The sequence below is a fragment of the Rana temporaria genome, chromosome 6 (assembly GCF_905171775.1).
Source record: "Rana temporaria chromosome 6, aRanTem1.1, whole genome shotgun sequence".
NCBI lineage: Eukaryota > Metazoa > Chordata > Amphibia > Anura > Ranidae > Rana > Rana temporaria.
In genome coordinates, this window is record NC_053494.1 from 128,563,762 (window position 1) to 128,589,906 (window position 26,145).

Below are 26,145 nucleotides of genomic sequence, written 5' to 3' on the forward strand. Positions count from 1 at the left end.
TATAGATGTGTCTGCTGCAAAAGGTGGTTACTTTTGAAGAACCTAGAATATGAAATATATTTTCAGTTTCACACTTTTTTATTATGTATAATTCCACATGTGTTCATTCATAGTTTTGATGCCTTCAGTGTGAATCTACAATTTTCATAGTCATGAAAATAAAGAAAACTCTTTGAATGAGAAGGTGTGTCCAAACTTTTGGTCTGTACTGTGTATGTGTATATGTGTAATATATATATATATATATATATATATATATACACAATTAGTATCTCACAAAAGTGAGTACAGCCCTCACATTTTTGTAAATATGTTATGTGACAACACTGACGAAATGGCATTTTACATTATAGCAAAGTAGTGAGTGTACAGCTTAACAGTGTAAATTTGCTCTCCCCTCAAAATAACTCAACACACAGCCATTAATGTCTACAAAAGTGAGTACACCCTTAAGTGAAAATGTCCAAATTGGGCCCAATTAGCCACCCCCCCCTGGTGTCATGTGACTCATTTAGTGTTTTAAGGTCTCGGGTGTGTTAAATTTGGTGTTATAGCCCTCATTCTCTCATACTGGTCAAGACCATACAGCTGTTTGACAGCACAGGTTCCACTCAAAACAGGCCTCGCCATGGTCAACCAATGAAGTGCACATGCTCAGCGTCATATCCAGAGGCTGTCTTTGGGAAATAGATGTCAGCCTGTCAGTGCTTAGACCATACGCCTCACACTGCATGGCTGTCGTCCCAGAAGGAAGCCTTTTCTAAAGATGATGCACAAGAAAGCCTGCAAACAGTTTGCTGAAGACAAGAAGACTAAGGACATAGATTACTGGAACCGTGTCCTGTGGTCTGATGAGACCAAGATAAACTTATTTGGTTCAGATGGTGTCCAGCATGTGTGGCGGGAACCAGGTGAGGAGTAAAAAGACAGTCAAGCATGGTGGTTTTAGTGTCATGGTCTGGGGCTGCATGAGTGCTGCCGACACTGGGGTGCTATAGTTCATTGAGGGAATCATGAATGCCAACATGTACTGTGACATTCTGAAGCAGAGTATGATCCCCCTCCTTTGGAGACTGGGCCGCAGGGTTGTATTCCAACAGAACGACCCCAAACACACCTCCAAGACGACCACTGCCTTGGTAAAGAAGCTGAGGGTAAAGGTGATGGACTGGCCAAGCATGTCTCCAGACCTAAGCCCTATTGAGCATCTGTGGGGCATCCGCTAACAGAAGGTGGAGGAGCTCAAGGTCTCTAAGGGCCCTTTCACACTGGTGCGCTTTTGCCGCGTTTTCGCGGTAAAAATAGCGCTATTAAAACGCTCCCCATGCCCCTCTCCATTGAAATGAATTAAAAACGCGGTAAAATCGCTGTGTTTAACCGCGCTTTTACCGCTCCGTTTTTACCGTGATTTTACCACATTTTTACAGCGGTTTTAAATTAATTTCAATGGAGGGGGCATGGGGAGCGTTTTATGGGCATTTTAATAGCGCTATTTTTACCGCGAAAACGCACCAGTGTGAAAGGGCCCTAACATCCACCAGCTATGTCATGGAGGAGTGGAAGAGGACTCCAGTGGCAACCTGTGAAGCCACACAATATTGACACTTTGGGCCCAATTTGGACATTTTCACTTAGGGGTGTACTCCCTTTTGTTGCCAGCGAATTATACATTATTGGCTGTGTAGGGTATTTTTGAGGGGTCAGCAAATTTACACTTTTACAAGCTGTACACTCACTACTCTACATTGTAGCAAAGTGTAATTTCTATGTGTTTGTCACATAAAAAGATATAATAAAACTTTTACAAAAATGTGAGGGGTGTACTGTGTGTGTATATGTAATATAATCTCTGAAATTCATATTCAACCAAATTGTATGGCATGCTCATAAATAAGATCACTTAATCCCCTGATTTAATGGAAATCCCATTAAAAAAAATAATTAAAAACATTTTCAAAGATCACCGGTAAAACAACAAATATCAAGCTTTACATTGAGGCCCCTTGGTTTTAAAGTTTGTAAGAAATACTTTTACCTTCTGAGAGATGTCCTGTCTGATTCTGATAAAAAGTTGAGTGAAAAAATATTTATTTTCTAAATCTTTCAAAAAACTATTACTATTTACTACTTCAAAAAACTTGCCACGTGTCTTACTAAATGCTTTGGGCTATCGACTTTGCTAAAAGGGGTCAATTGGGGGTATTTGTAGTGTCCTGGCATTTTAGGGTCTCAAGAAATGAGATCGGCCATCAGGACTGATCAGCTTTCAAATATTTATATCATAGTTTGTAGACTCTCTCTAACTTTCACGAAGACTAACAAATTTGCACTGATTTTTTTTTTTTTTTTTTTTTTACCAAAGAAATGTAGCAGACTACATTTTGGCCTAAATTGATGATGAAAGATTATTTGTTTGCAAAATGTTTTATAACCCAAACTAAGAAAAAATGTTTTTTTTTTTTTTTTTTTTTATCTTTTGCTATATAAACAAAAAAAAATTAAAAACAGTGGTGATTAAATGCCACCAAAAGAAAGTTCTATTTGTGTGAAAAAAATGATATCAATTTTATTTGGGTACAGTTTTTTGCATGACGGAGCAATTGCTGGTTAAAGTAGCACAGTGCTGAATATAAAAAAAATGAAGGGGGTAAACCTTCTGTTGGCCAAGTGGCTAAATAGCTGTCCTAGAGAGGTATCTCTAAGGCTGGGTGCACACTTGTCCATTTCCACCTTGTTTTTTTCTTTCTTTTGTAAATGCGCGTTGGGGAACATAATTGCAAATTTTTATGTTTGTTTTACTGTATCCAATAAAAATCTATTTACACTGTGACATCACTTGTTGACCTTGTGAGATCTAATTCCAGGATTCTTTGTGATTTGTATTGGTGCACAAAGAGCAGCTATGTCAATTTTTTCAGAAATTCTGTCTGCAACGGCAGCAACTGTTCCTGATTTGCTCAGAGATGCTAGTGGGGAAAAAGAGGAGAAGATTTTTGATTCATTCAAAGATTTTGGATTTTGCCCTGGCAATGGGAGGGGTCCAGTCCAGTGAGTGCTGGAGGGGCAGAGCACAGAATGTTGATTGACAGTCATCTCTCTGTGCTCGGAGTGGACCCGAACTGAGTGATCAGTCTTTTATCAGGGGACAGCTGCAACATGTAGCCATCTAGGTGAGTAGAGTTGTCCAATCTGTGAAGATTCAAGTTAATAAAACATTCATTCAGGACTTGGCATGCACATACTCAGAAAAAATCTGAGACTGGCAATTTAATGAAAATTACCCTGTTAAAAGTATTATGCTGTATTTTCTAGTTATGTTTTTTTTTTCTTGTCTACTCTAAGGTTTCCATGGCAGCTGCACATGCAACATCCTCGCCCCCCACGGTGACTTTGGTTCAACTTCCTAATGGACAGACAGTTCAAGTACATGGGGTTATTCAAGCTGCACAGCCATCTGTCATTCAGTCCCCACAAGTGCAGACAGTACAAGTAAGTCACTTTTAATAATGCATATTTAGTATGTTACACTTAGTATATTAATTTAATGTTGTTAAACGATGTGGAGTTTCCCCATTTGCACTCTGGGTTTATAGGTTTATGTAATTATTGCTTTTTGTTGTCCTGGGGCTTGTCATATCGTTTTTATTAAAGGGTTAAAACAAAAATGCAATGTGCACAATTTTCATATTGAAAGTGTACATTTGTTCTGAGTACATGGTAGAAAACTACGGTGTGTAAAAATGAAAGCTGTTCTACAATTATTTTTAGTGGAGCTTGATTTTTCTTCAGTAAAACTCAGAGCCAGACAACAGTAGAGAAATGTAACAAAAGGCATAGTGGCTGCATACGACTCTGCAGCTACAGAAGCTGAGACCAGATGGTCCAGTGTTGGAGCGCCAGAAGTATAGTAATAGTTATGCCCCAAGCATTCCATACAAATGTAAATTGTAAATTTTAGAGAGAGAAGTCTATGAGATGGCATGCATCATGTTGGACCCATATGTAATCCTGTACATTTTACAAAAGTGCATGAATTCCTAAAGCCCAGCTTTTGAGGTTCCTTTTTTTAATCTTCAGCTAATTGCCTTTCCTAGTATTTTTATTATAAGAAGTATCTAATTTAAAAATAATTGACTAGAAATGTGCTTTTGTTTTTGTCAGATATCCACCATTGCAGAGAGTGAAGACTCCCAGGAATCAGTTGATAGTGTTACAGACTCTCAGAAACGTAGAGAAATTTTGTCAAGACGGCCATCATACAGGTAGGCTTCAAATCGTCCGTAAACGATAGCCATGCACCTCATTTTTGTTCACTTTGTCCATATATCTTTTCTACCTGATGTAGTAACTCGATATCTAATGAAACCCTGGTACATGCTAATGCAATTTCTAATGCGAGTTGGATCACCTCAAATCAAGTGTGCTAGCATCAGTTTCTATGGAGCCCCTTCACTTACATACAGTGGGACTGCGATCAGACTTTGAATAGGGTCCTGTGCGATGCAGTTGCGATTTTTGTGGTCTATGGACTTCAATAGACACACATCAAAATCGCATCTGTATGATTTTTTCATCTGTTTTACAATGTGCTGGTTGTTAGGAGCCAGGACCCGCTGGCCTCCTAACAACCAGAGACTCATCCCTGCTATTAGCAGCACGGATGAGTCATTGGTTGTTAAGGAACCGGAACCTGCCATTTTCCCAATGAGTCATTCCTGCTCAGAATGTAAACAAGAGAGTTGAGATTGTGGGGAAAAAAAGTGTGATACATACCAGGCCCTTTCGGTCTGGTATGAATTTTACGAGGGACCTCATGCCAAATAAAAAAAAAAAAATCAAAGCACCTTGACCCCATGTTGATAAAGACAATGGCCTCTTCCCTAAAACCTGGTGGTTGTGGGGGGCAGCTTATCAGACTCTGGAAGCCCATTTAAGAAGTGGGGGCCCCAAATTATGATCCTCTCCTATGTGAAGGAGTATGGGGTGTACGTAGACTCTACTCTGCAGCAAAAAAAAAACAAAAAAAAACATGCCAAGTCCTAAAAAAGATAAAAAAAATGTTGTCCCCCGATATAAATTTACGGTCACTCACGATGAATGCCCGTCATTGACCCACGTGAATAAACCCATCAAACATGACTGTACCTGACAAAAAATGTAAAAAGTTGCGCTGTCTCATAAACAAAGAAAAAACTCTCATCAAAAAATATAGCTAACACAGTGTAATCAATTGGTGATGCATAAAGATTTCATTAAACCAGTGTCCATGTTAATAAAAATTATTCCATCGGTATTCCACCAATTGGATGTGCTATACACCATTCCCAGTGATAATACAGTATAACAATCCAAATGAAAATTAAATTGGCATCTTACCATCTTCTGATATCTCTAAATTATAAGAGATCATTTAACGCATGAAGTAAGAAAATGCCCGATGCCTGGCCACATCCGCTGTGTGTCTCCCAGCCTCCAAGATGGATGGATCCGACAGCTCCAGGCTCAGCATCCAAACACCTCTCACTCTGGACTCTGGCTCCACACTGAAAGTGTATTTCACAGCATCACAGCACAGCTTGCCTCACTCGGGATGATCACTGTGCCTCACTCAGGTGTGTGTGCAGGATAAAGAAAGACAGGTCATCGCATAGTATGTAAAAACAGGGGGTTTATTTAACCACTTTAGCCCCGGAAGAATTTACCCCCTTCCTGACCAGAGCACTTTTTGCGATTTATACACTGCGTCACTTTAACTGACAATTGCACGGTAGTGACGTGGCTCCCAAACAAAGTTTACTTCCCCCCCCCCCCCCCCACAAATAGAGCTTCCTTTTGGTGGTGTTTGATCACCTCTGCAGTGTTTATTTTTGTGCTATAAACAAAAAGAGCAACAATTTTGCTATAATATTTTTTTTCTCAGTTTAGGCCGACATGTATTCTTCTACATACAGTATTTTTGGAAGATTTTTTTTTTTTTTTTTACTCGTAATGGTGGCAATCTGCGATTTTTGGCCAACTCAATATTGAACCCTACGGACTAAGACTGGAATGCTATTAAAGTTCATGTGCGTGTATATATTGTTTGACAATATATGTATATCACCTTCTCCATGCATGGAAAAAAAAAATCTTTTTTTTTTCTTTGAAGCAGTGCTTTTGTTTTTGTGGGTCTTTGTTTTCCCAACAAAATACAGCTTGTGAGATATTTAAATTTTTCTTCACAGGAAAATTTTAAATGACCTTTCTTCAGATGCACCGGGGGTGCCAAGAATTGAAGAAGAAAAATCTGAAGAAGAGAATTCTGCTCCTGCCATCACAACAGTAACAGTACCAACACCCATCTACCAAACCAGCAGTGGCCAGTACAGTATGTAGTGTACAGATTTCTTACCGTCCAGTTTTGATTTTATTTTTATTTTTTTTAAAGCATGCAGTGCAACTATCCAAACATTTTACGCATTAAAACACCTTTAAGGGTGAATTTTATAGAAGCATGAATTCTGATGCTTTTATTTCTAATAGAAGATTTCCTTTACATGTGTGCTAATTTACTAAAGTGCGCGAATGCCTCTACATCAGCAAAGCAACATGTTGCGCTCCTTTGCTGATGTTGATATCTATACCCATTTGGCTTCTTGGTTTCGGATCTTCTACCATCTTGATTGGCTGAAATGCATACACTAGAGTTAAAGGGTTGTAAACGTTAAAAAAAATTCCCTAAATAGCTTCCTTTACCTTAGTACAGTCCTCCTTCACTTACCTCATCCTTCCATTTTGCTTTTAAATGTCCTTATTTCTTCTGAGAAATCCTCACTTCCTGTTCTTCTGTCTACACACAGTAATGCAAGGCTTTCTCCCTGGTGTGAAGAAAGCCTCTTGAGGGGGGAGGGGGCGAGCAGGAGTGTCAGGACGCCCATTAACACACAGCTCCTTTCTCTATCTGCAAAATAGAGAGTGTCCTGACCCTCCTGCTCGCCCCCTCAAGAGGCTTTCTCCACACCAGGGAGAAAGCCACACATTTAAAAGCAAAATGGAAGGATGAGGTAAGTGAAGGAGGACTGCACTAAGGTAAAGGAAGCTATTTAGGGAAAACAATTTTTACCTTTACAACCACTTTAAAATCCTAGCACCCAGGATTGTATACAAACACAGCTCAGTGTACACTGTAAAGACATGTTCAAAGAGGGAGATAAGGCTTTGTATGAGGGCCATGTACACATTTGAGATGCACAGGTGTTCCATGAGTGTATAGGCAGCCCTTCCACAGGCTGCTGCTGGGCGAACACAGTGATTACTGCGATTTATTGCAGACTGGTATAGCTGCTAGCATGTACAATGTACATTCAGCCTGCCCATACATGGTTTGAATCTTGGCCAGTCCTTTCTGAACTGCCTGAGATTCAAACCATCTATGGCCGGCATAAGTATGTCATAATGTGGTTTATACTAGCACATTATGGCATAAACTTGCAGGGGACCCACATTTTTTTTTTTTCTTTGGTCAGTTTATTACTGATTCAGAGATAACTAGGATTTGTGCAAGTAATAATTTGGGTGAAATGTGGTCATATCTGACTAGAAAAGTCATGTATTATGTGGAGCTAATTTTTTTTTTCTAAAGAGAAGATGTATAACAAAAAAGGCTAAACTCATCTGGACCAGAGCTCATTTCCCAATAGAAGTGCATTTAACAGCAACATAACATTCTAACGGCTAAGATTCTTGAGTGTTATGAAACAAAATTTGCTACTGAATGTTGATATGCTAACTCTTCTTTTCTAGGGGTTCTTTTAACCACTTCAGCCCGGAAGAATTTGCCCCCTTCCTGACCAGAGCACTTTTTGTGATTCAGCACGTCATCGCTTTAACTGAAAATTGCACGATCGTGCGACGTTACACCCAAACAAAATTTGACATCCTTTTTTTCCCACAAATAGAGCCTTCTTTTGGTGGTTTTTGATCATCTCTGCGTTTTTTTTTTTTTTTTTTTTTTTTGCGCAGCTGGGCGAACACAGTGAATACTGCGATTTATTGCAGACTGTTATAGCTGCTAGCATGTACAATCTAAATTCAGCCTGCCCATACATACATACATACATGGTTTGAATCTTGGTGAAAGTTATAGCGCCTACAAATTAGTCCAGGGAGTCTCCTTATTGTTTATTTTTGGTATGAAGATTGAATCTTTTAGTTTTTAAAGCCTTTGATGCAGTAAAACTTCATTTAATGGATGCCACAGCAAATTTAGTAAGAAACTTCTCAGAGTGCATGAACATTCATTACAGTGTTTGCATATAGATGGAGGCAATAGGCTGAAAGCAGAATATGGATATTGTAGGGAGAGATGAAAAATATAGGCCATCAATGACAGTGTCCTTTTTACTATGCGATGTCTAGTTTCTATACCGTTTTTAACTATATTTCTTTTTGTCTCCCAGTTGCCATTACTCAGGGAGGAGCAATACAGCTAGCGAACAACGGTACAGATGGAGTCCAGAGTCTTCAGACATTAACAATGTCAAATGCAGGAGCAAATCAGCCTGGAACTACAATATTACAGTATGCACAGACAACAGATGGACAGCAGATACTTGTTCCCAGCAACCAAGTTGTTGTTCAAGGTGGGCTTAATTGCCTTGATTTGCATATCGGTCTATTATCACAAATCTAAATCTTGTAACACTGGGTGCATGGTAAAATGGCTAAACAGCAGTTACCTTCCACTCCTTAGATATAATTTATATGCCAGTTTTGCCCGCATCTCCACTTACCTCTTGAGTTTCTCCTATTGGTAATTTAAATGGTATTTCCACTTTGCAGTCAAATTGGGATAACACCTACATTATATTTGTTACATGTTCATTTATGTCATAATTTAAAAATCCCTAGTTACATTTTACATGCTTTATAAAAAATAAAAAAAACCTTAAGGTTCCCGTTGTTATGCAGGGAATGCTGAGGAGTGAATGGTAACCCTAGTTAATCCTGAGCTGGCAGATCGTATTGGTTGCAAGCTAAATTTGAACACAGTCTGTTCCAACAAAGCCTTAAAGATCTAGAACATGGACTTTGACAATGTATAATAATTAGGGAAACCCCTGCGTGTCCCCCCTTCTACCAGTGAGGACAGATTTGAGTTCTGTGACAGACCTAGCCGGGACAGAGGCTTTTGGAGAGGACTAAATGCTAGCCTCTTGCCTTCCGATTATGGGCCAGGGCCTCAAAACAGGAATGTGTATGTGTTATCCCGACAGACGGACCTGGAACCTTAATTGGATGTAAGCGAGCCAATGGCTACGCTGCTATCAATCTATCCAATGAAGAGCCAAGAAGCAAGCGTGTTCTCGACGCGTTACTTTCGAGGGCTCAGGTAAGTAAACGGGGGCTGGGGGGAGGGGATTGGGCGGTAAGTAGCGGATGTTTTTTCACCTTAAAAGAGAAGTATGGTTTTTTTTGCACTGAGAACCAAGCCACCAAACACCACCGATGGCTCGGTTCTCACTCCTCCCCGAGCATAGTCATGCTGTCAGTCAGCATGGCTTCTGCTCTACTTCTCAGCTCTCATTGGAGCCCTGAGCAGTGGAGGGGCGGGGAGAGGCTGTCTCAGCGGCTCGCTGAGCCTACCATCAATCAGAGCAGCTGGCGGATCCCAATTAGGAAGTCGTGATAATGCGCTGCCCTGACTGATGGCAGTGACGTCAGCGGAGAGCGGACTTCAGACCGCTCTCCGCTGAAAACGGGTCACAGGAGTGAAAAACTAATTGTACTACTGTGACACAGAGGAGAAACCCAGCCTAAAAAGCTCAGGCTGGACTTCTACTTTTAATGCATGGGATGCATTAAGGTGAAAAAACATGAAGGTTTACAAGCCCTTTAAGTTCTACCTTTTTAAAAAGCCCAACCTGAGGTAGTACTGACAAATGGGGATCTACTGTCTGATATTGAGGTGGGAGAGAATTTGAGTTCTAGTGATCACTAATGCATTTGTTTTTATTTTAACCACTTAAAGACCTTAGGTGTTTTTCAGATTTGGTGTTTGCAAGACTAAAACAGTTTTTTTCTGCTAGAAAATTACTTAAAACCCCCAAACATTATATATATTTTTTTCTAACGCCCTAGAGAATAAAATAGTGGTCATTGCAATACTTTTTGTCACACCGTATTTGCGCAGCGGTCTTACAAGCGCACTTTTTTTTGGGAAAAAAATCACTTTTTTGAATTAAAAATAAGACAACAATAAATTTGGCCCAATTTTTTTATATATTGTGAAAGATAATGTTACGCCGAGTAAAATGATACCCAACATGTCAAAAAATTGCGCCCGCTCGTGCCATGGCGTCAAACTTTTACCCTTAATCTCGATAGGCGACGTTTAAAAAAATCTATAGGTTGCATCTTTTGAGCTACAGAGTAGGCCTAGGGCTTTTTTTTGTTTTCTTATTTATTTTTATTTATTTTATTACTTGTTACACTGAAAAAAAAAAAAAAAATTTGATCACTTTTATTCCTATTATAAGGAATGTAAACATCCCTTGTAATAGAAAAAAGCGTGACGGGTCCTCTTAAATATGAGATCTGGGGTCAAAAAGACCTCAGATCTCATATTTAGACTAAAATGCAAAAAAAAAAAAAAAATGTCATTTTTTCAAATGACGACAACAGCAAAAAAAAATGTTTCTTTAAGAGGCTGGGCGGGACTGACGTTTTGACGTCACTTCCGCCCAGCAGAGCTATGGGGACGGGCGAAGGAGATTTTTCCTTCAGTCCCGTCCCCAGTCAGCTGCCGAACGGTCCCGATCGCCTCCGCCGCTACCGACAGCTACGGTAAGCGGCGGAGGGCGCGGGAGAGCGACGGGGCCCCGCCACCGATAACGGCGATCTTGCGGCGAATCCGCTGAACAGACCGCCATTATCGTGTACAGGACCGCTCATGCTAAAGATAGATACCTCGGTTGTGGCAGCAGCTGCTGCCGTTACTGAGATATCCATCTTTAAAATTTGGACGTATATATACATGAGCAGGTCTGGAAGTGGTTAAAACGAGAACTGAAAAATCATATACAAAAACAAAAGTTTTAGATTTTAAAAGGACAAATTTGGCTGAAATTTTGCTGAAATAAACTGAAAGGTTGGAGTAAAATGACAGGAGTAAGTAATCAGTAAGCACTATTAAATTCTGCCATCCTGGAGGCAACTAAATTATATGTCAGGCAAGTTAGTAAGAATAAATGGAAGAAAAAAACAATATGGTTCTTTAAAGAGGTAAGTAGGCTAGTAAAGGTAAACAAAAGCATATAGAAGATTCTAGGAACAGGAGGTGTAGCTGACAGAGGAGCATAAAAATAGAAAAAAGGAGGCCAAACGCATCAGTGCTGCCAAAGCACAGAAAGTGGAGGAAATTGCTAAGTCTATTAAGAAAGGAGATGAAACTTTTTTTTTAGGTACATTAGTGGTAGAAGGAAAAAATACAGTGGGTTTACTAAAATGAAAACTGGGCATAACACATGTGTTGAGGGAGATCAGGATGTAGCAAATAATTTAAACAATTACTTCTGTTCAGTCTTAAATTGCACGAACGATAATAAGTTTGGGAATCATATTGGTTCTAGTAATGATCGTTCATTTCTAGGATTTCTGGAGACAGAGGTAGCAGAGCAACTGGTTCGGTTAAAGCAATTGGTCCTGATTTGTATTCATCCCAGAGTTCTAAGAGAACTTTGAGATATAGTTGTTGAACCATTAACTGCTCCTTTTAATCTTTTCTAAAGGGAGAAGTTCCCCTTGACTGGCGGATAGCTAATATTGTACCTATCCACAAGAAGAGCAGCAAGGTAGATGCTGGCAATTACAGGCCAGTGAGTTTAACATCATTGGAATCACTACTGAAAAGAAGGATCATTGATCACCTAAAAATACACAGATTGCTGGACCCAAAGCCGCATGGCTTTACTGAGGGCAGATCATGTCGGACTAATCTGATTGACTTTTTATACTATATTACCAATGTTTTGGATGAGGGAGGTGCTGTGAACATAGCATATCTTGATTTCAGCAAGGCATTTGATACAGTTCCACATAATCTAATACAAAGTTGTACAAGCTAGCACAGTGGATATGCACTTTGCTAAAGGATAGATACCAGAGTGTGATTGTAAATGGGGTTCACTCAGAACAGACACCAGTCAGTAGTGGGGTGCCACAAGGCCCTATACTGGGTCCTGTTCTTTTTAAAGGATATGTAAAGGTTTGTGTTAAAAAAAAAAAAAATGTCTTGCCTCCTCTGTGCAGCTGATTTTGCACAGTGACCCCGCTCCTCCTCTTCTGGGGTCCCTCAGCGGGCACTCTTGACTCCTCCTCTTCTCGAGTGCCCCTTTGGAGAGCCGTTTTCCCTCGTGCGGGCGTGCTCCCGTGTCCTGCTGCTGCGTCCATTGACACAGACAGCAGGACTCGACCCGATCCCTGTCTCCTGTATCATTTTAGATTTGATTGATCGCAAAAAAAAATAATAGTAATAAATATATAGGCAGACTCGATGGACTACTCAATGGTCTTTTTCTACCATAACTTTTCTATGTTTCTATGTAAAAAATAATGTATCTACGGTAATTATATTTGTGTCATAAATGTAAAATAAAAGGTGGTATGCACATTTACAGAATTTTGAACTTTCTTGGTCTTAGCTGCCTCGGGAGATGTACAAACGTACCAGATTCGCACAGCACCAACCAGCACAATTGCACCAGGAGTTGTCATGGCATCCTCTCCAGCACTCCCTGCCCAGCCAGCTGAAGAGGCAGCACGTAAAAGAGAAGTGAGGCTAATGAAGAACAGGTATATAAATCTTTCCTTTGTTAGAACATTTAGACTCTAGATGGCTTGTAAAATAATTGCATTTTTTATGCATTTTTACGCTCTTGTTTCAGCTTATCACTTCAAAAATACACTACAATCACAGTGTTTTAGTTTTGTGTTTTTATATCTGTAAAGAATCTCTATAAAAGGGCCACACACATTTGTCAAAATACCTAGAACATTTAAATATTGCACTATGTATGTCTTCAAATAGCTGATTAATTTCTTAGCCAAATCCCTTTTTAGGGTCCATTCAAACCATTGTTGTGTGTTCCTTTAAAGTGTTAGTAAAGGAAACATTTATTTTTCATTTGAAATAACAAACATGTTATACTTACCTCCACTGTGCAGTTCGTTTTGCACAGAGTGGCCCCCGATCCATGTCTTCTGGGGTCCCTCGGCGGCTGTCTCTGGTCCTCCCCGCAATTACTCACCACAGTGCTCGCATGGTGGTCAGTAATTGCGGGCGCGCTCCCGTGATACAGCGAGCGACCATAGCCGCTCACTGTATCACTCGGCCCCCTTAGCGTGCCGCGTCACTGAATGTGATTGACAGCAGTGCCAGCCAATGGCTGCGCTGCTCTCAATTCATCCGCTCTAGCCAATCAGCGGCCAGGCTGAGTGGGCGAAGAGGATCGCGGGACTTTCGAGGGGTCAGGTAAGTATATCGGGGGGGGGGGGGGCAGGCGGCAGCATCCAATGTTTTTTCACCCTAATGCATAGATTGCATTAAGGTGAATTTTTTTTTTCTTTACAACTCCTTTAAAGCTTATTTTGTGCGTTAACTAGCTTTAAGGCAGTTTATTACCAGGAATGAACTGCCCAACACACAAAAAAGCATGTACCATTTTTGGTAGTGCACTACAATTCACATAGTCTTCAAGATGTTTTGGGGTGCCAGTCAGAATGTATGGCACTGCATCGCACACAATGCCTGTTGCGAGCATAATCTCAATACAATAGTATGCATGTAATTCTAAAACGATAAAACGTAAACCATTTACGATAAAACGTAAACCATTTATCACGTATTGGGGGATTTCCACTCACTTCCTGTTATAGTTCTGGGACAGGAAGAAAAGCGAAATCTCCCGAATGGGACACAGATAACAAAAAAAAGAAACTCTAATGTTGCGTACACACAATCGGAATTTCCGACAACAAAACCGTGGATTTTTTTACAGGTGGAATTTTGGCTCAAACTTTTGTGTTGCATACACATGGTCACACAAATGTTGCCGGAAATTCTGAACGTCAAGAACGCGGTGACGTACAACACTATGACGAGCCAAGAAAAATTAAGTTCAATGATTCCGAGCATGCGTAGGATTTTTGTGCGTCGGAATTGCATACAGACGATCGGAATTTCCAACAGGAACTTTTGCCGTTGGAAAATTTGAGAACCAGCTCAAAAAATTCCGACAGAAACTGTCCAATGGGGAACTACACACGGTTGGAATTTCCAACCAAAAGCTCACTTCGAACATTTCTTGTCAGAAATTCTGATCATGTGTACGCGGCATAAGCCTCCATTGACACAGTAAAAAAACTGATGGACGAAAAACAGATGACAAACTGATTTAAACTTCATCCATTTATTTTTTATTTTTTTTTTCATAACATTTTGATTACTAATTTTATTTTTTGGACAAACAAGATTTGTTGTCCGGTAGATGGGTTATAGTCTTTCAGATGTCTTTCAGTCTTTTTTTTAACCTGTGAGGGCTGTGTAATTTGCCTTCATAAAGTGATTCCGTGATTTGAATGAATTCAGGTATTTGAGGGGAGAAATTTTGTTTAGTAAGATATATAAGGCAGCTATTATTTTACTCAAAAAATTTTTTTTTACACCTAATATATTTGTTCTTACAGGGAAGCAGCAAGAGAGTGTCGTCGGAAAAAGAAAGAATATGTAAAATGCCTGGAGAACAGAGTAGCGGTCCTCGAAAACCAAAACAAGACACTGATTGAAGAACTGAAAGCACTTAAAGACCTTTACTGCCATAAATCTGACTAATTGGGGCAGTTGTATTTAGGATTGTGTCCCCAATGAGGAGAACTGGTTTTCCTGTAACCAGATAAACTTTTTTTTTTTTTTTTTTCTATATTTCTCCTTTTTCGCAAAACTGCCTGACAGCAACTAAAGGATTTCATTCATCTGTGCTTTTGCGTTAAAACTGTGAATGCATCTAGCTCCTGCCTCTGAACCCAAGTGAGTCAACGCCACGTTTCAGTCTCCAAGATCAAGAACAACTTATGAATATTTTTTTAATCATACCTTTTTATTTGCTTTTTTGCTTTATCCCTCTTATATTTGCTAAGCACTGTTAGTGCAGGGAGAGCTTGTATATATGACGCATTTGGGCTCCTGTCACTGAAGTTGCTAAGTTGCACCCTGTAGGAAGTAGAACGTTTTGGATGATGTGAAAAATGGGAATTGAAAAGCAACTGAACCCCATGTGTCAAAACTATTTGTTGTCCTTTGGTGCAGACAGATTTCTTAGGGGGATTTCATTCACAATTTATTATTATTTTTATTTTTTTTATTGGACTATAATGCCGAGCCAGCTGCCACTCGTCGGTCAATTTCAAATTAGTACATGCTCTCAGAAATTCAACAAACCTTGAAAGGGATGTCCTTTCTAAGCACACTGAGGTACAAATGACACGTTCTACAGGACTGAAGGGTCTAAAGAGGAAGACTTTGAAGCACTCCTCATCGCATCTTCATTGTATTCATTTGCAACAATTGCATACCTACATTTCTAAAGAGGAATGTGTAATTTGGATAAGCCACAAATTACCAAGGCTCTGTGGGCATCGATTGTTTCTTTATGTACTGTACCTCTTAAATGTCAAATCCCTATCACCAGCACCCTTTGTGGATTATTTGGCTCCACATATGTATATATGAGGAGAAAATAGCTTTGTTTTGTTTCCTTTTCTTCACTCCCTGTGCTTGAATTTGGAAATTGAAATTGTGCAACATGGGCTTTTATCACTTTTAAAATGGTCATATTGTTAAGAGCCTGGTTGCACTTAATAGTTGTGTGGCCATTTTTTTTGCGTCTATACACAGCTACATTTAAAAAACAGCTTACTTTGTGTTTGGGATTTGTTGGTCTTGTAAAATATTTTATGTTGAGTAGAATTATCATGTACTATTTGAAATACATTTTGTATTTTAAAACTATGATGTATTGTTTGCATCAGAACATTTTTTTTAAGTTTGTGTGTGTGTAAGATTTATTTTGTGCTTGTGCGCTGTTAGCTAATGTATATATCCTATTTTACATTTTACACATGTATCTATATAAATTTAATATCTACACAGTCATACATTTTAATGAAAATATAGTGCTATTATTATTATTATTATTTGCGCTTTTGCAAGCAGCTGAGAACACATTTTTCATTGCTTTCATCCTTTTTGCAAAACTTAAAGGTATAACATAGTAACATATTCTTAAAGCTGAATTTCATGTATGGATATTTTTGCATAGTTACATTGGTCCACCTTGGACCAATGTAACTGCATATTCCATACCTGGGAAAATCCCTGTGGAAGCGGAGAATCGCTTTAGTAACCACTGGGGTTTGATCACTTGCCATAGGCACTTTAAAGAGAATTATTTTGCCTTTTATGAATAAATGCAAACCATTGTCTGATTGCATGAGGTGGGGAGGTAATGTCACAATCTCTACCTTATCCAATCAGAGAATGCCTTGTATTTATTGAGGAAAACACAATGCATTGTTTGATTGAAACCCATGCCGAGCAGATGTTCCTGTGTGGTTACTGTGCAGCAGGACAGCCACTCAACACAAAATCTGTAAGACCAGTGAGGATCGCTGTAGTAATGGTGACTACTACCATGGTGATTCTCACCTTCCACTGGGACTAACCAAGTATGGAATATGCATACTTAAGTTGGTCCAAACTGCACCAATGTAACATTGCAAAAATATCCATACCCTGAATTCAGCTATAAGGTTAGCCTGCAGTACCACAGTAACTAACTAGGTGACATCACATGGTTAACATTTTTTAGTGGATATAGATAACCAGTGGCTGAAAGTTGCTGTCTTTTTTAATCTGAATATCTTGTTAAGGATGAGATGAACTAGCAAAAACAAACTTGTCGATAACTGTAACAAAACTGTATTACAAGCTTTGTCTTGTCTTGGCATGGTTGTTTAAACATTTTTTTCAATGCACAAAAATTAGATTATTTTTTCATTCTATTTCTGTTTCTATCGTTTCCTGTATGTTTGTTTTTGGTATACTTAGAACGTCAAGAACATTCTGGTCACTTCTGTGTCTGCAATCCATTTCATTTTAGTTGTGCCACATACCCATGATATTTGCAGCTAACGCTAACTTTTATTTCACTGATTTACAATGTACAGTAGCTAGACTGTGATATAAGTAAATGATAGATTGCATTGCCTTGGAGAAAGAAGAAAAAAATGCACTAAGTGCTTTCGTTTTCTTATAATGAATATAGTCATACCTAAATAGTCTCTAAAAGAACTTTGTAGAGATGCAAATAATCTAGTGATCCTGGAGTACAGAGAACTTATCACAGGGTGGTTTATAATATTTTATATGGAAGAATAATTCTTTCTATGAAAGTTCTTGTTTGAGCTTTTTTTCCCCCCTTAGAATATAGTAGCAAAGTAAATGAGTTAAATGGTTTGTAAACCTTCATGTTTTTTCACCTTAATGCATTCTAGGTGAAAAAACATCTGCTACTTACCGCCGCCCCCCCCCATTACTTGAGCCCTCGAAAGTCCCGCGTCGAGAACACGCTTGCTTCTTGGCTCTTCATTGGATAGATTGATAGCTTGATAGCTGCTGTCAATCAACTCCAATGACGCGGGGGCAGGGACGCTGGATACAGGACGCGGGAGCGCGCCCGCAAAGTAACCCCCTTGGGAGATCACTTTCCAGGGGGGTTCCCAGAAGCAGGGAGGAGCTGAGACAGCCGCTGAGGGACCCCCAGAAGACTTGAATCGGGGCCACTCTGTGCAAATGAGCTGCACAGTAGAGGTAAGTATAACATGTTTGTTATTTTAAAAGAGAAATATTTGAAGTTTTACCACCCTTTTAAAGGAGTGAACCTTTGGGGATATGTTACATGTTCCACCCGCTTTTAGGGTAGAACATATAACATGTTCCCACTCTTGCAGCTCTCTCCACTGATACCCGGTACCGCCCACATGGCTACATCATTCATTCAGAGTTCAGTGAATGCCTACAAGTACCGTTGGCCTTTGCGGCTAACGGCTCGTATTACTCAATGAACTGCTAATCTGCTGGTGATTGCGCTCGTAGTCCATTGAGCTTCCTGGACTGAAGTAACTGCCTGCCCGCATCGGAGGTACTGACAGACAACTACACTGGCAGTCTGCAGGAGCCTGAGATTGCACCCATAATCTGCTGATCGTGGGTGCAATGCTTTTACAGGCTCCTTATCTGCAAAAATTGCATTTATTTATTCTTTATTTTTATTTTTTTTAAGTTGAACGTATCCTTTAAAGCAACGAGAAAAGGCTGAAGAACATTTATGCAAAATCTTATTCAAACAGGATTTTAAAGTCAGTGACTGTTCAAAACTAAAATGATAAAAAAAAAAAACATTGAAAGCAACTTTTTTGCTAGCATTTTCTTGGCATGTTTTAGGTTTATGCTAATGTATGCATTAAAAAAAAAGAAACTCTGTCCTGTCCAACTAAAAATGATCATAATCTGAGATTGTAAAATGCCTAATTAACCCATTTTGTAAAGTTTTTGTATTTATGGCCAGAGCTGTGTACTGGTGTAATATACAAGATGAGAACTTTTATATTATAGTCATGAGAGATATATTACTGTAATTTTAAAGCTTGTACTATAATTCATGCAATCGTCTCTAGCATTAATTTAAATTCCAGTGGTAACCGTTGTATGATCTGCAAATTAGGTAGAGATGGTGATCTTTTATAGTCATAAACTTTAGGCAGCATGTAACATAAGGATGCCTATGCCAGTACATACTACGAGAATGAATGTGTATTGTAAAAAAAAAAATAGTTTTGAAGTGCACAAACGGATGATACAAAATGTTATCTGTACATAGAATGTGTATATACATATTGCTAGGGGTGCAACGGATCAAAAAACTCACGGATCGGATCGATCCTCGGATCAGGGGTCACGGATCGGATCATTTTCGGGTCAGAAAAAAAAAGACAAATCTTGTTACACCCACCAGAGTTTTAGATTTCACAGTTCTTCTCAACACAAAACGGAGCTTATGTGCTTAAATACAGTGTTTGGAAATCCGACGGACTGTTTATTGCTAATGTGACAGAACACCTCTGATTTTCACATTTAAACAGTCCGTCAGATTTACAAATACTGTATTTAAGCGTATAAGCTCTGTTTTGTGTTGAAATAACTGCATCTCGCAATACTTATATGTGCAGCCAAGTGGAAGTCGCAGCCCCATGTACGAAAGTGGTGTCACCAGTTCCCTACTGTGACCTGAACTATCCCAATCATCAGATCCCTTTAGTGTCATTGATCGGCGGGCTGAGTGTCTAGTGAAAATCCCCCCTACGTGCTCAGTCCATACAGATCCCCCCGATCGCCTCCTCTCTCTTCTCTGGCAAGCAGCAGGACGCCCGGTGCTGCGGCGGCAGTGGCTCCCCGTGTGGATTCCTCAAGGTGCAGCATGGAGCTCATCGCTGGGCTGTTAGGAGTCAATGACATATTGAGCTCAAGTGCCCACAAACTTCCGAGGAGCAGCCTGCATCCCCCGTGCCGGGTGGACCTCGATGGCCGCCGCTTCGATAGCTAGGCCGAAGCCGCGGCCTTTCCTATGGACCAGGAGGCCCGTGGATCGCCGCGTGTCCCGACCCGAAGGTGCTGATCCGTACGGATCAGTTGCACCCCTAGTGACAATACTTGATGTGTTCCCACTTGTTCTTGTGCTACAGTGCCTACACACCGTCACGGTTTTATCCACTAACCTCTTTCCTTCATCATTATATTTGGCAGGGATGCCAAAATGCTCCCATACATGGGGATTTAAATGACGCGGGGCATTCAAGCTCCTCCGTTCGCCATGACCACGCTGTGTGTGTGGACTGAACATGCGCAAATTATTATTTTTTATTTTTTTAGAAAACAATCCTCGGATCACGTGTGTGCGGTTCGGATCAATCTTTTTCGGTTCGGATCACGGATCAATGATGATCCGTTGCACCCCTACATATTGCAGTACCATAATTTGTATAAACATATAATGTAGTACTGTATTATGTTGGAAGTATACTCGCTGATGAATAGTTTATATAGTACACCTTTCTCTTTTTGCCATATCCTTCATAGGACATTGGTGGTTTCAGTGTACACTCCAATCAAGAATAGATACAGGACACCCAAACAAGCTATGTGGTGCTTTTTCATCCTTGAAAGGCTTTTTCAAACCAGATCATAAAGCTGTGTGTATCTTATACCCCAAATCTGCCCCTCTGCTGTCTATATCATGTATAGGAAGGCTTAGTTCTCAGGGAGGACAGCCACAAAGAATGAGTGGCAACAAACCCACATAGTGGTACTTAAAAAGGATAACTTTACTTTCAAGAGTAATGCTTTGTCTACCTTTTAATCCTTCCTGTATCTCGGAAAACTGCTGGGGCCAGGAAGCTTATAAACTGGTACAGGTGATTTGCTTGGAGGGGTAGGGTGCTCATATAAAGGATAAGTATGCAATTCTTATCTCTGTTGGCCTGTGTCTCCTATCTTCCCTTCAGTGCTGCAGCCTCCGCAAGACTCTTCGACATTCTACACTTCTGTGAGTATCAGATACCTGTGTTGTGTGCTGTGGTTTCAACTCCAGCGTCGGTACATGACTCTGCAGTGACAAGTGGAGGAGGGGGGCAGAGGCATCCAATGTTGGATTGGCAATAAGTCTTGTGGAGGCTGTAGCGCTGAAAAGGAGGGAAGGTGTAGGGTAGGAGACATGGGTTGCTAAAAATTCTGTTCTTTTACAGGAACACTGTTTTTTATTTAACCTGACAGTTTGCAATGCAAGTTAAAATTAACTGATTAATTATAATGTTAAAGTTACCTTTATATTAACTCTGTATAATGTCATTATGTTTTTTGGATTTGCAGTCAATGAAATATTTTGTTCCCCGAACTTTCAGTCTACATTTAGCACTGCCCAGTTAAAATTAGATGGCAAGAAGTTTGCACTGGGTATGTAGGAGAAGAATGCAGATTGACTTCAGAAGGTTTACAGCTAGCCATACATGTTATTTCTGTCGTTCAGCCAAAAATGCAAAATCTGTAGATTTCCCACATTCACGCTAAATGGTGTGGATGGAGGAGATAGAATGCAACAGCTGGCAGGGCTGACAGCCACTGCTACTACAGTTGTCAGTATACCCAAACACTAACTGCAGTTACTATACTGCTGAGAATTTTGTGACTGTTTTAATTTTTCAGATTGAAGTTTGTGGAGCCTTTACAGATTCTGACATTCGAGCTGTGTGTGACCAGCATAAGGGGTCTTTCACACGGGCGGACGGTATGTCCGCTTTTTCATCCATCCACGGAACAGCGATATATACAGTTAGAAACACCAACTAGGGAACACATTTAACCCCTTGATCGCACCTAGTGTTAACTCCTTCCCTGCCAGTGACATTTACACAGCAATCAGTGCATTTTTATAGCTCTGATCGCTGTATAAATGTCAGTGATCCCAAAAATGTGTCTAGTGTCCATTCTGTCCGCCTCAATGTCGCAGTACCGCAAAAAATCGCAAACATTACTAGTAAAAAAAATGTCAAATCTTTCCCATAGTTTGCGCAAAAGTTATAGCGTCTACATAGCATACATTTGTTGTCTGCTAAACCATTAAGTGGTAGTTTTTAACAAATTTTGCCCCCCTGCAGGTTGAAGACATGGGGGGTTATTTACGAAAGGCAAATACACTTTGCACTACAAGTGCAAAGTGCACTTGGAAGTGCAGTCGCTGTAAATCGGAGGGGTATATCTGAAAGAGGAAGCGCTGCTGACTTTATTATCCAATCATGTGCAAGCTAAAATGCTGTTTTTTTTTTTTGTTTGTTTTTTCTGGCATGTCCCCCTCGGATCTGCAGCGACTGCACTTGTAGTTTGCACTTGTAGTGCAAAGTGGATTTGCCTTTAGTAAATAACCCCCATAATGTGCTAGTATGCACGGTATACTAGCACATTATGACAGACTTACCTGAACACAAAGCCCTCCAGTGCAGCACTGCCACGGATCCCCGGTGCATCCATCTTCACTTGGTCTTTCTTCCAGTTTGCAAACTTCGGCTCTATGAATGGCCAGGGCTTTCACTGAACCATTCTAAGTCTGGCTATACACAGTTCAAACCATGACCAGTTCAGCAGGAATGTGCCCAAGGTGATCGATCAACTTGGGTGCAACCAGCCTGCAGGATTCTCTTGCGATTATCACTAGTGGCTTCTTTAGCCGCTAGCGATAATCACGGTCTTGCTGATTCGCCTGTTGGCACTGCCTGTGTTGATCGGGGCATAGTGAGAATTTCTTTATTGTAACTTGGTTGCAGGAAAGAAGTGAGCACCGTGTAGGCCTACTTAAGACATTCAGCTGTGTGGATTTTGGCTGTTTACACAGTCTCAAATAGGTTTTCCTCAAAAATTACCCAATATTCAGCACGTTCCATCTTTCCCGAAGTTGTGTTCTAAGGTGATGAGCAGGGTTGGCTTTGTTTTACACATAAAGGCTTACATGAAAGTCAAAGATCAGTTTTGGTCTCATCCGTTCACGGATTTTATTTTTACAGTTAGAGGATTTTTTCTTCAGCACTGTTTTTTATTTTTCAGCATTTTTTTTTATAAAGTGTCACAGTATAGTTGGATGAATTTTCTCATCTCGGCTGTGATATTTTTTTTTTTAAGCTGTTTTAGAATTGCCTCTGTCCTTTCTTGCATTAAAAGAGAGCATCATCTTCCTGGTCTAGCCTGTGAATGAGCAATTCTATAGGAAAAGGCAAGTGGTCTGTTAGCAATCCTGTTCCTGGCGAGTTGTTGCCAGCAAACAAATTTTAGCCAGTATTTTTTATATTTTTTGTAAATATGAATCTAAATATTCTTTTCCCACTTCAACATTATGAAATATTTTGTGTACAGAAGTATCATTAAATCATGTTAATTCCAGGTTGCATACTAGAAAACATGGGAAAATTACAGATAGGATAGTAAATATTGACAGTAATGTAAAGCTCTAAAGTAAAAATTTAAGGCAAGTTTGATGGACTTGTATTTTCTGCATAGGGTTGGTAGTTGGTGAATTATAAAAAATTTTGCCTCAACATTTTAATTATACGTGGTTCAGTTGGAACCAGAAAAAAATGGGGGTTAGCCGTGGTTCACACCAGTGCGACTTGACAGTTCAAAGTCATACCCCATTTGTGGCAATTAAAAAGTTTAAATTGCCTCGACTCAAGCCGCAACGACTTTGAAAAAGGTTCCTGCACTATTTCTGTGCGTCTTGCATTGACAGCTGTTAAATGAAGCTGCACATGAAATCACACTGTTTTGATGTAGCGTGACTTCAAAACCGTATTGGTGTGAACCAGGGCTTATGCTGGATAAAAAAAAAAGCTAAATGCAGGCAGAACGTTACGTATTTGCTCTCCCTCAATGTGAAATGCCTTCAGGAAAAGTAAGTGTTGAGTGTACTGTTCTAAATAATGATCTTTAACCCCCTTGCAAAGATGTTGCACTTTTAAACATTACTGTAGTTAACATATATCTACTTTATCTGGTTGGTTTTAGTTTCATTACTTTTGCATCTAAAGGAAGGTTACATTGCAGGCTTTACTGTTGTGCTTCTCACCTTTTTCTACAATTATAAAATAGCATCTGCAACTGTCACGGATTCCTATTTGTTGCTGTCAAATATGAAATGATTTTGTACTTTTATACCCTCTTTTAGTTGTTACAGTATTAACACATGGTTGTGACAGTAATTATAAAGGCAATTTCGTGCAGAATTTTTTATGTGGAGTTATCCAGATAAAACATGTCTTGTATAACAGAATTTGCATGAGTATATTTCCTACGTTAAGTGCATCTTTTGGTTTACATTTTCAAAGGTATATGCTAACTTTTCATGTGTACTTTAAAGTTAACCAGTGGCTAGGCTAAGGGCATACAAATGTTGGCACATTTTTATTCACAAGCAGTAAATAAGCTGTATTCCAAGTCCTCACTGACTTTGTAGCTGCAGACACTGAAGAAAATCATCAAATTGTTTACAGCAAAAACCCAATCACTTTGTTTTTTGCTACTTTCTCTTTCCCTTAGCAGTGATCTGGCAGTTTGTAATCTCTCTCATCTCCGACATTAACCATTTGCAGATCAGCCGCTGTCATTGTACTGCAGCAAGGTGGCACGATCACACAAATCGCGTGTGTGCTCCCATAGGCTCCCCCACTGGCCAATCAGCAGTGACAGAACGGGTACATGCCTGTGGAAACAAGGCAGATCTCCGTTCTGACAGTGGAGATCAAACCGATCCGGTCTTTCTGCTAACAGGAAGATTGATCTGTGTGTTTTCCCAGTCTCGCAGTCCTCCATACAGTTAGAACACATTTAACCCCTTGATCGCCTCTGATGTTACCGCTTTCCCGCCCGTGTCATTAGTACAATAACTGCATATTTTTAGCACTGATTACTGTAATAATGTCACTGGTTCCCCAAAAAAAAAAAAAAAAAAATGTCAGGTGTCTGATCTGTCCGCCACAATGTCAGTCCCGCTAAAAATCACTGATCGCCGCCATTAGTAGTAAATAAAAATGCCATAAATCCAGGCCCTTATATGTAGATTTGGTAACTTTTGCGCAAAACAATCAATATACGCTTATTTTTTTTTATCAACAACTTTTTCTAGCGGAATACATATCAGCCTACACTGATGAAGAAATTTTTTTTTTTTACATTACATTTTTTCGCTCTCTTTTTGTTTAATACCAACAAAAGAAAGCTCCATTTGTGGGGAAAAAAAATACATACCTTTTGTTTAGGTACAGCGTTGCATGACCGTGCAATTGTCAGTTAAAGCGACGCAGTTCTGTATCGCAAAAAATGGCCTGGTCAGGAAGTGGGTAAATCCTTGCATATCTGAAATGGTTAAAACGGAGCAGATGCACTAAGAGGAGGAGAGCAGAGTGCTGAGAACAAAGAGCTTCACTCTTTGTTTACTGCTTTCTTGACCGGCTCATGCAGATTTTCTGTGGCAGAATGGCTCTCCTGGGCGAAATCTGGTACGTATACAGCTTCGCCCAGCAGAGCCACCAGAGGGGGTGTGAGCCAGCTGCACGTGGGCGTGGTCGCATGCACAAGCGGCAGCGCGGGGGTTTGTGTGTGTAAACACAAATCGTTGTGCTGTCTGAGGAGAGAAGACAGATCGTGGTTTCTACAAAGTAGAAACCACGATCTGTCATCTCTCCTAGTCCCTTCCCACACAGTTCGAACACAATAGGGAACACGGTTAACCTCTTGCAAAAAATGAATGATTATTAAACTCAGCGCTGCTCCTCTAACTTAAAGCAATACAGTATCTAACATTCAAATGCCTATACCAACATGTATAGTGACATAATACAGTATTTAGCAATATAAAGTGCTCAGTGCAATTATATAGAGTCCATCCAATCTAGTGTGCTGAGCTTGTGAAAAGTTGAAATGGTTCTCAGGTGACTTTCCGTACTCTCCTCCTGGGTGCCCACTCACCAGAAAGGAGCTTTAAATACGCCTGTAAGTATATATAGCGTTGACTCCTATCTTACACCGGTATATATTCAAAAGCATTTAAGGTAGAGCTGTATGATTATTGGTCAAGAATCATTATCGCAATCTTTTTCCCGTTGCAATTCTTGACAGGGTTTCATGATCTTTGACATGAAAAGAATTTTCTCTCTGCACTTTGGTATGCAAAGAATTTTCTCTCTGCTCTCAGCCAAAAGTCAAAGTCTGGGCAATCTGCCAAGTCTGGGCAGCCTGCCAAGTTTTGAAAACATTCTTTATCAGTGGAAAGTTAAGTCTAAACATTGAATCACATTGACTTTTACATCAAAGGAATAAACTTCTGTATGTAAATTAGAAATAATTAACCACTTAAACACCAAACCTTTTTCTGACAGCTCTTTTTAAGTTAAAATCATTATTTATTTTTGCAAGAAAATTACTTAGAACCCCAAAACATTATATAATTTTTTAGT

General features: G+C 39.8%; 1 protein-coding gene across 2 annotated transcripts in view; it reads left to right on the top strand.

Moving 5' to 3' along the window:
* The window catches only part of CREB1 (cAMP responsive element binding protein 1), a 71,555-nt gene extending 54,458 nt beyond the window's left edge, over window positions 1-17,097 (top strand). For both annotated transcript variants that reach the window (XM_040357369.1, XM_040357370.1), the window contains 6 exons: window positions 3,343-3,489; window positions 4,162-4,262; window positions 6,225-6,367; window positions 8,439-8,621; window positions 12,681-12,831; window positions 14,725-17,097. In XM_040357369.1, the coding sequence (XP_040213303.1) occupies window positions 3,343-3,489; window positions 4,162-4,262; window positions 6,225-6,367; window positions 8,439-8,621; window positions 12,681-12,831; window positions 14,725-14,869 (870 nt within the window). In that variant the 3' untranslated portion in view covers window positions 14,870-17,097. The remainder of the gene's footprint in view (window positions 1-3,342; window positions 3,490-4,161; window positions 4,263-6,224; window positions 6,368-8,438; window positions 8,622-12,680; window positions 12,832-14,724) is intronic.
* The last annotated feature ends 9,048 nt before the right edge of the window (window positions 17,098-26,145 follow it).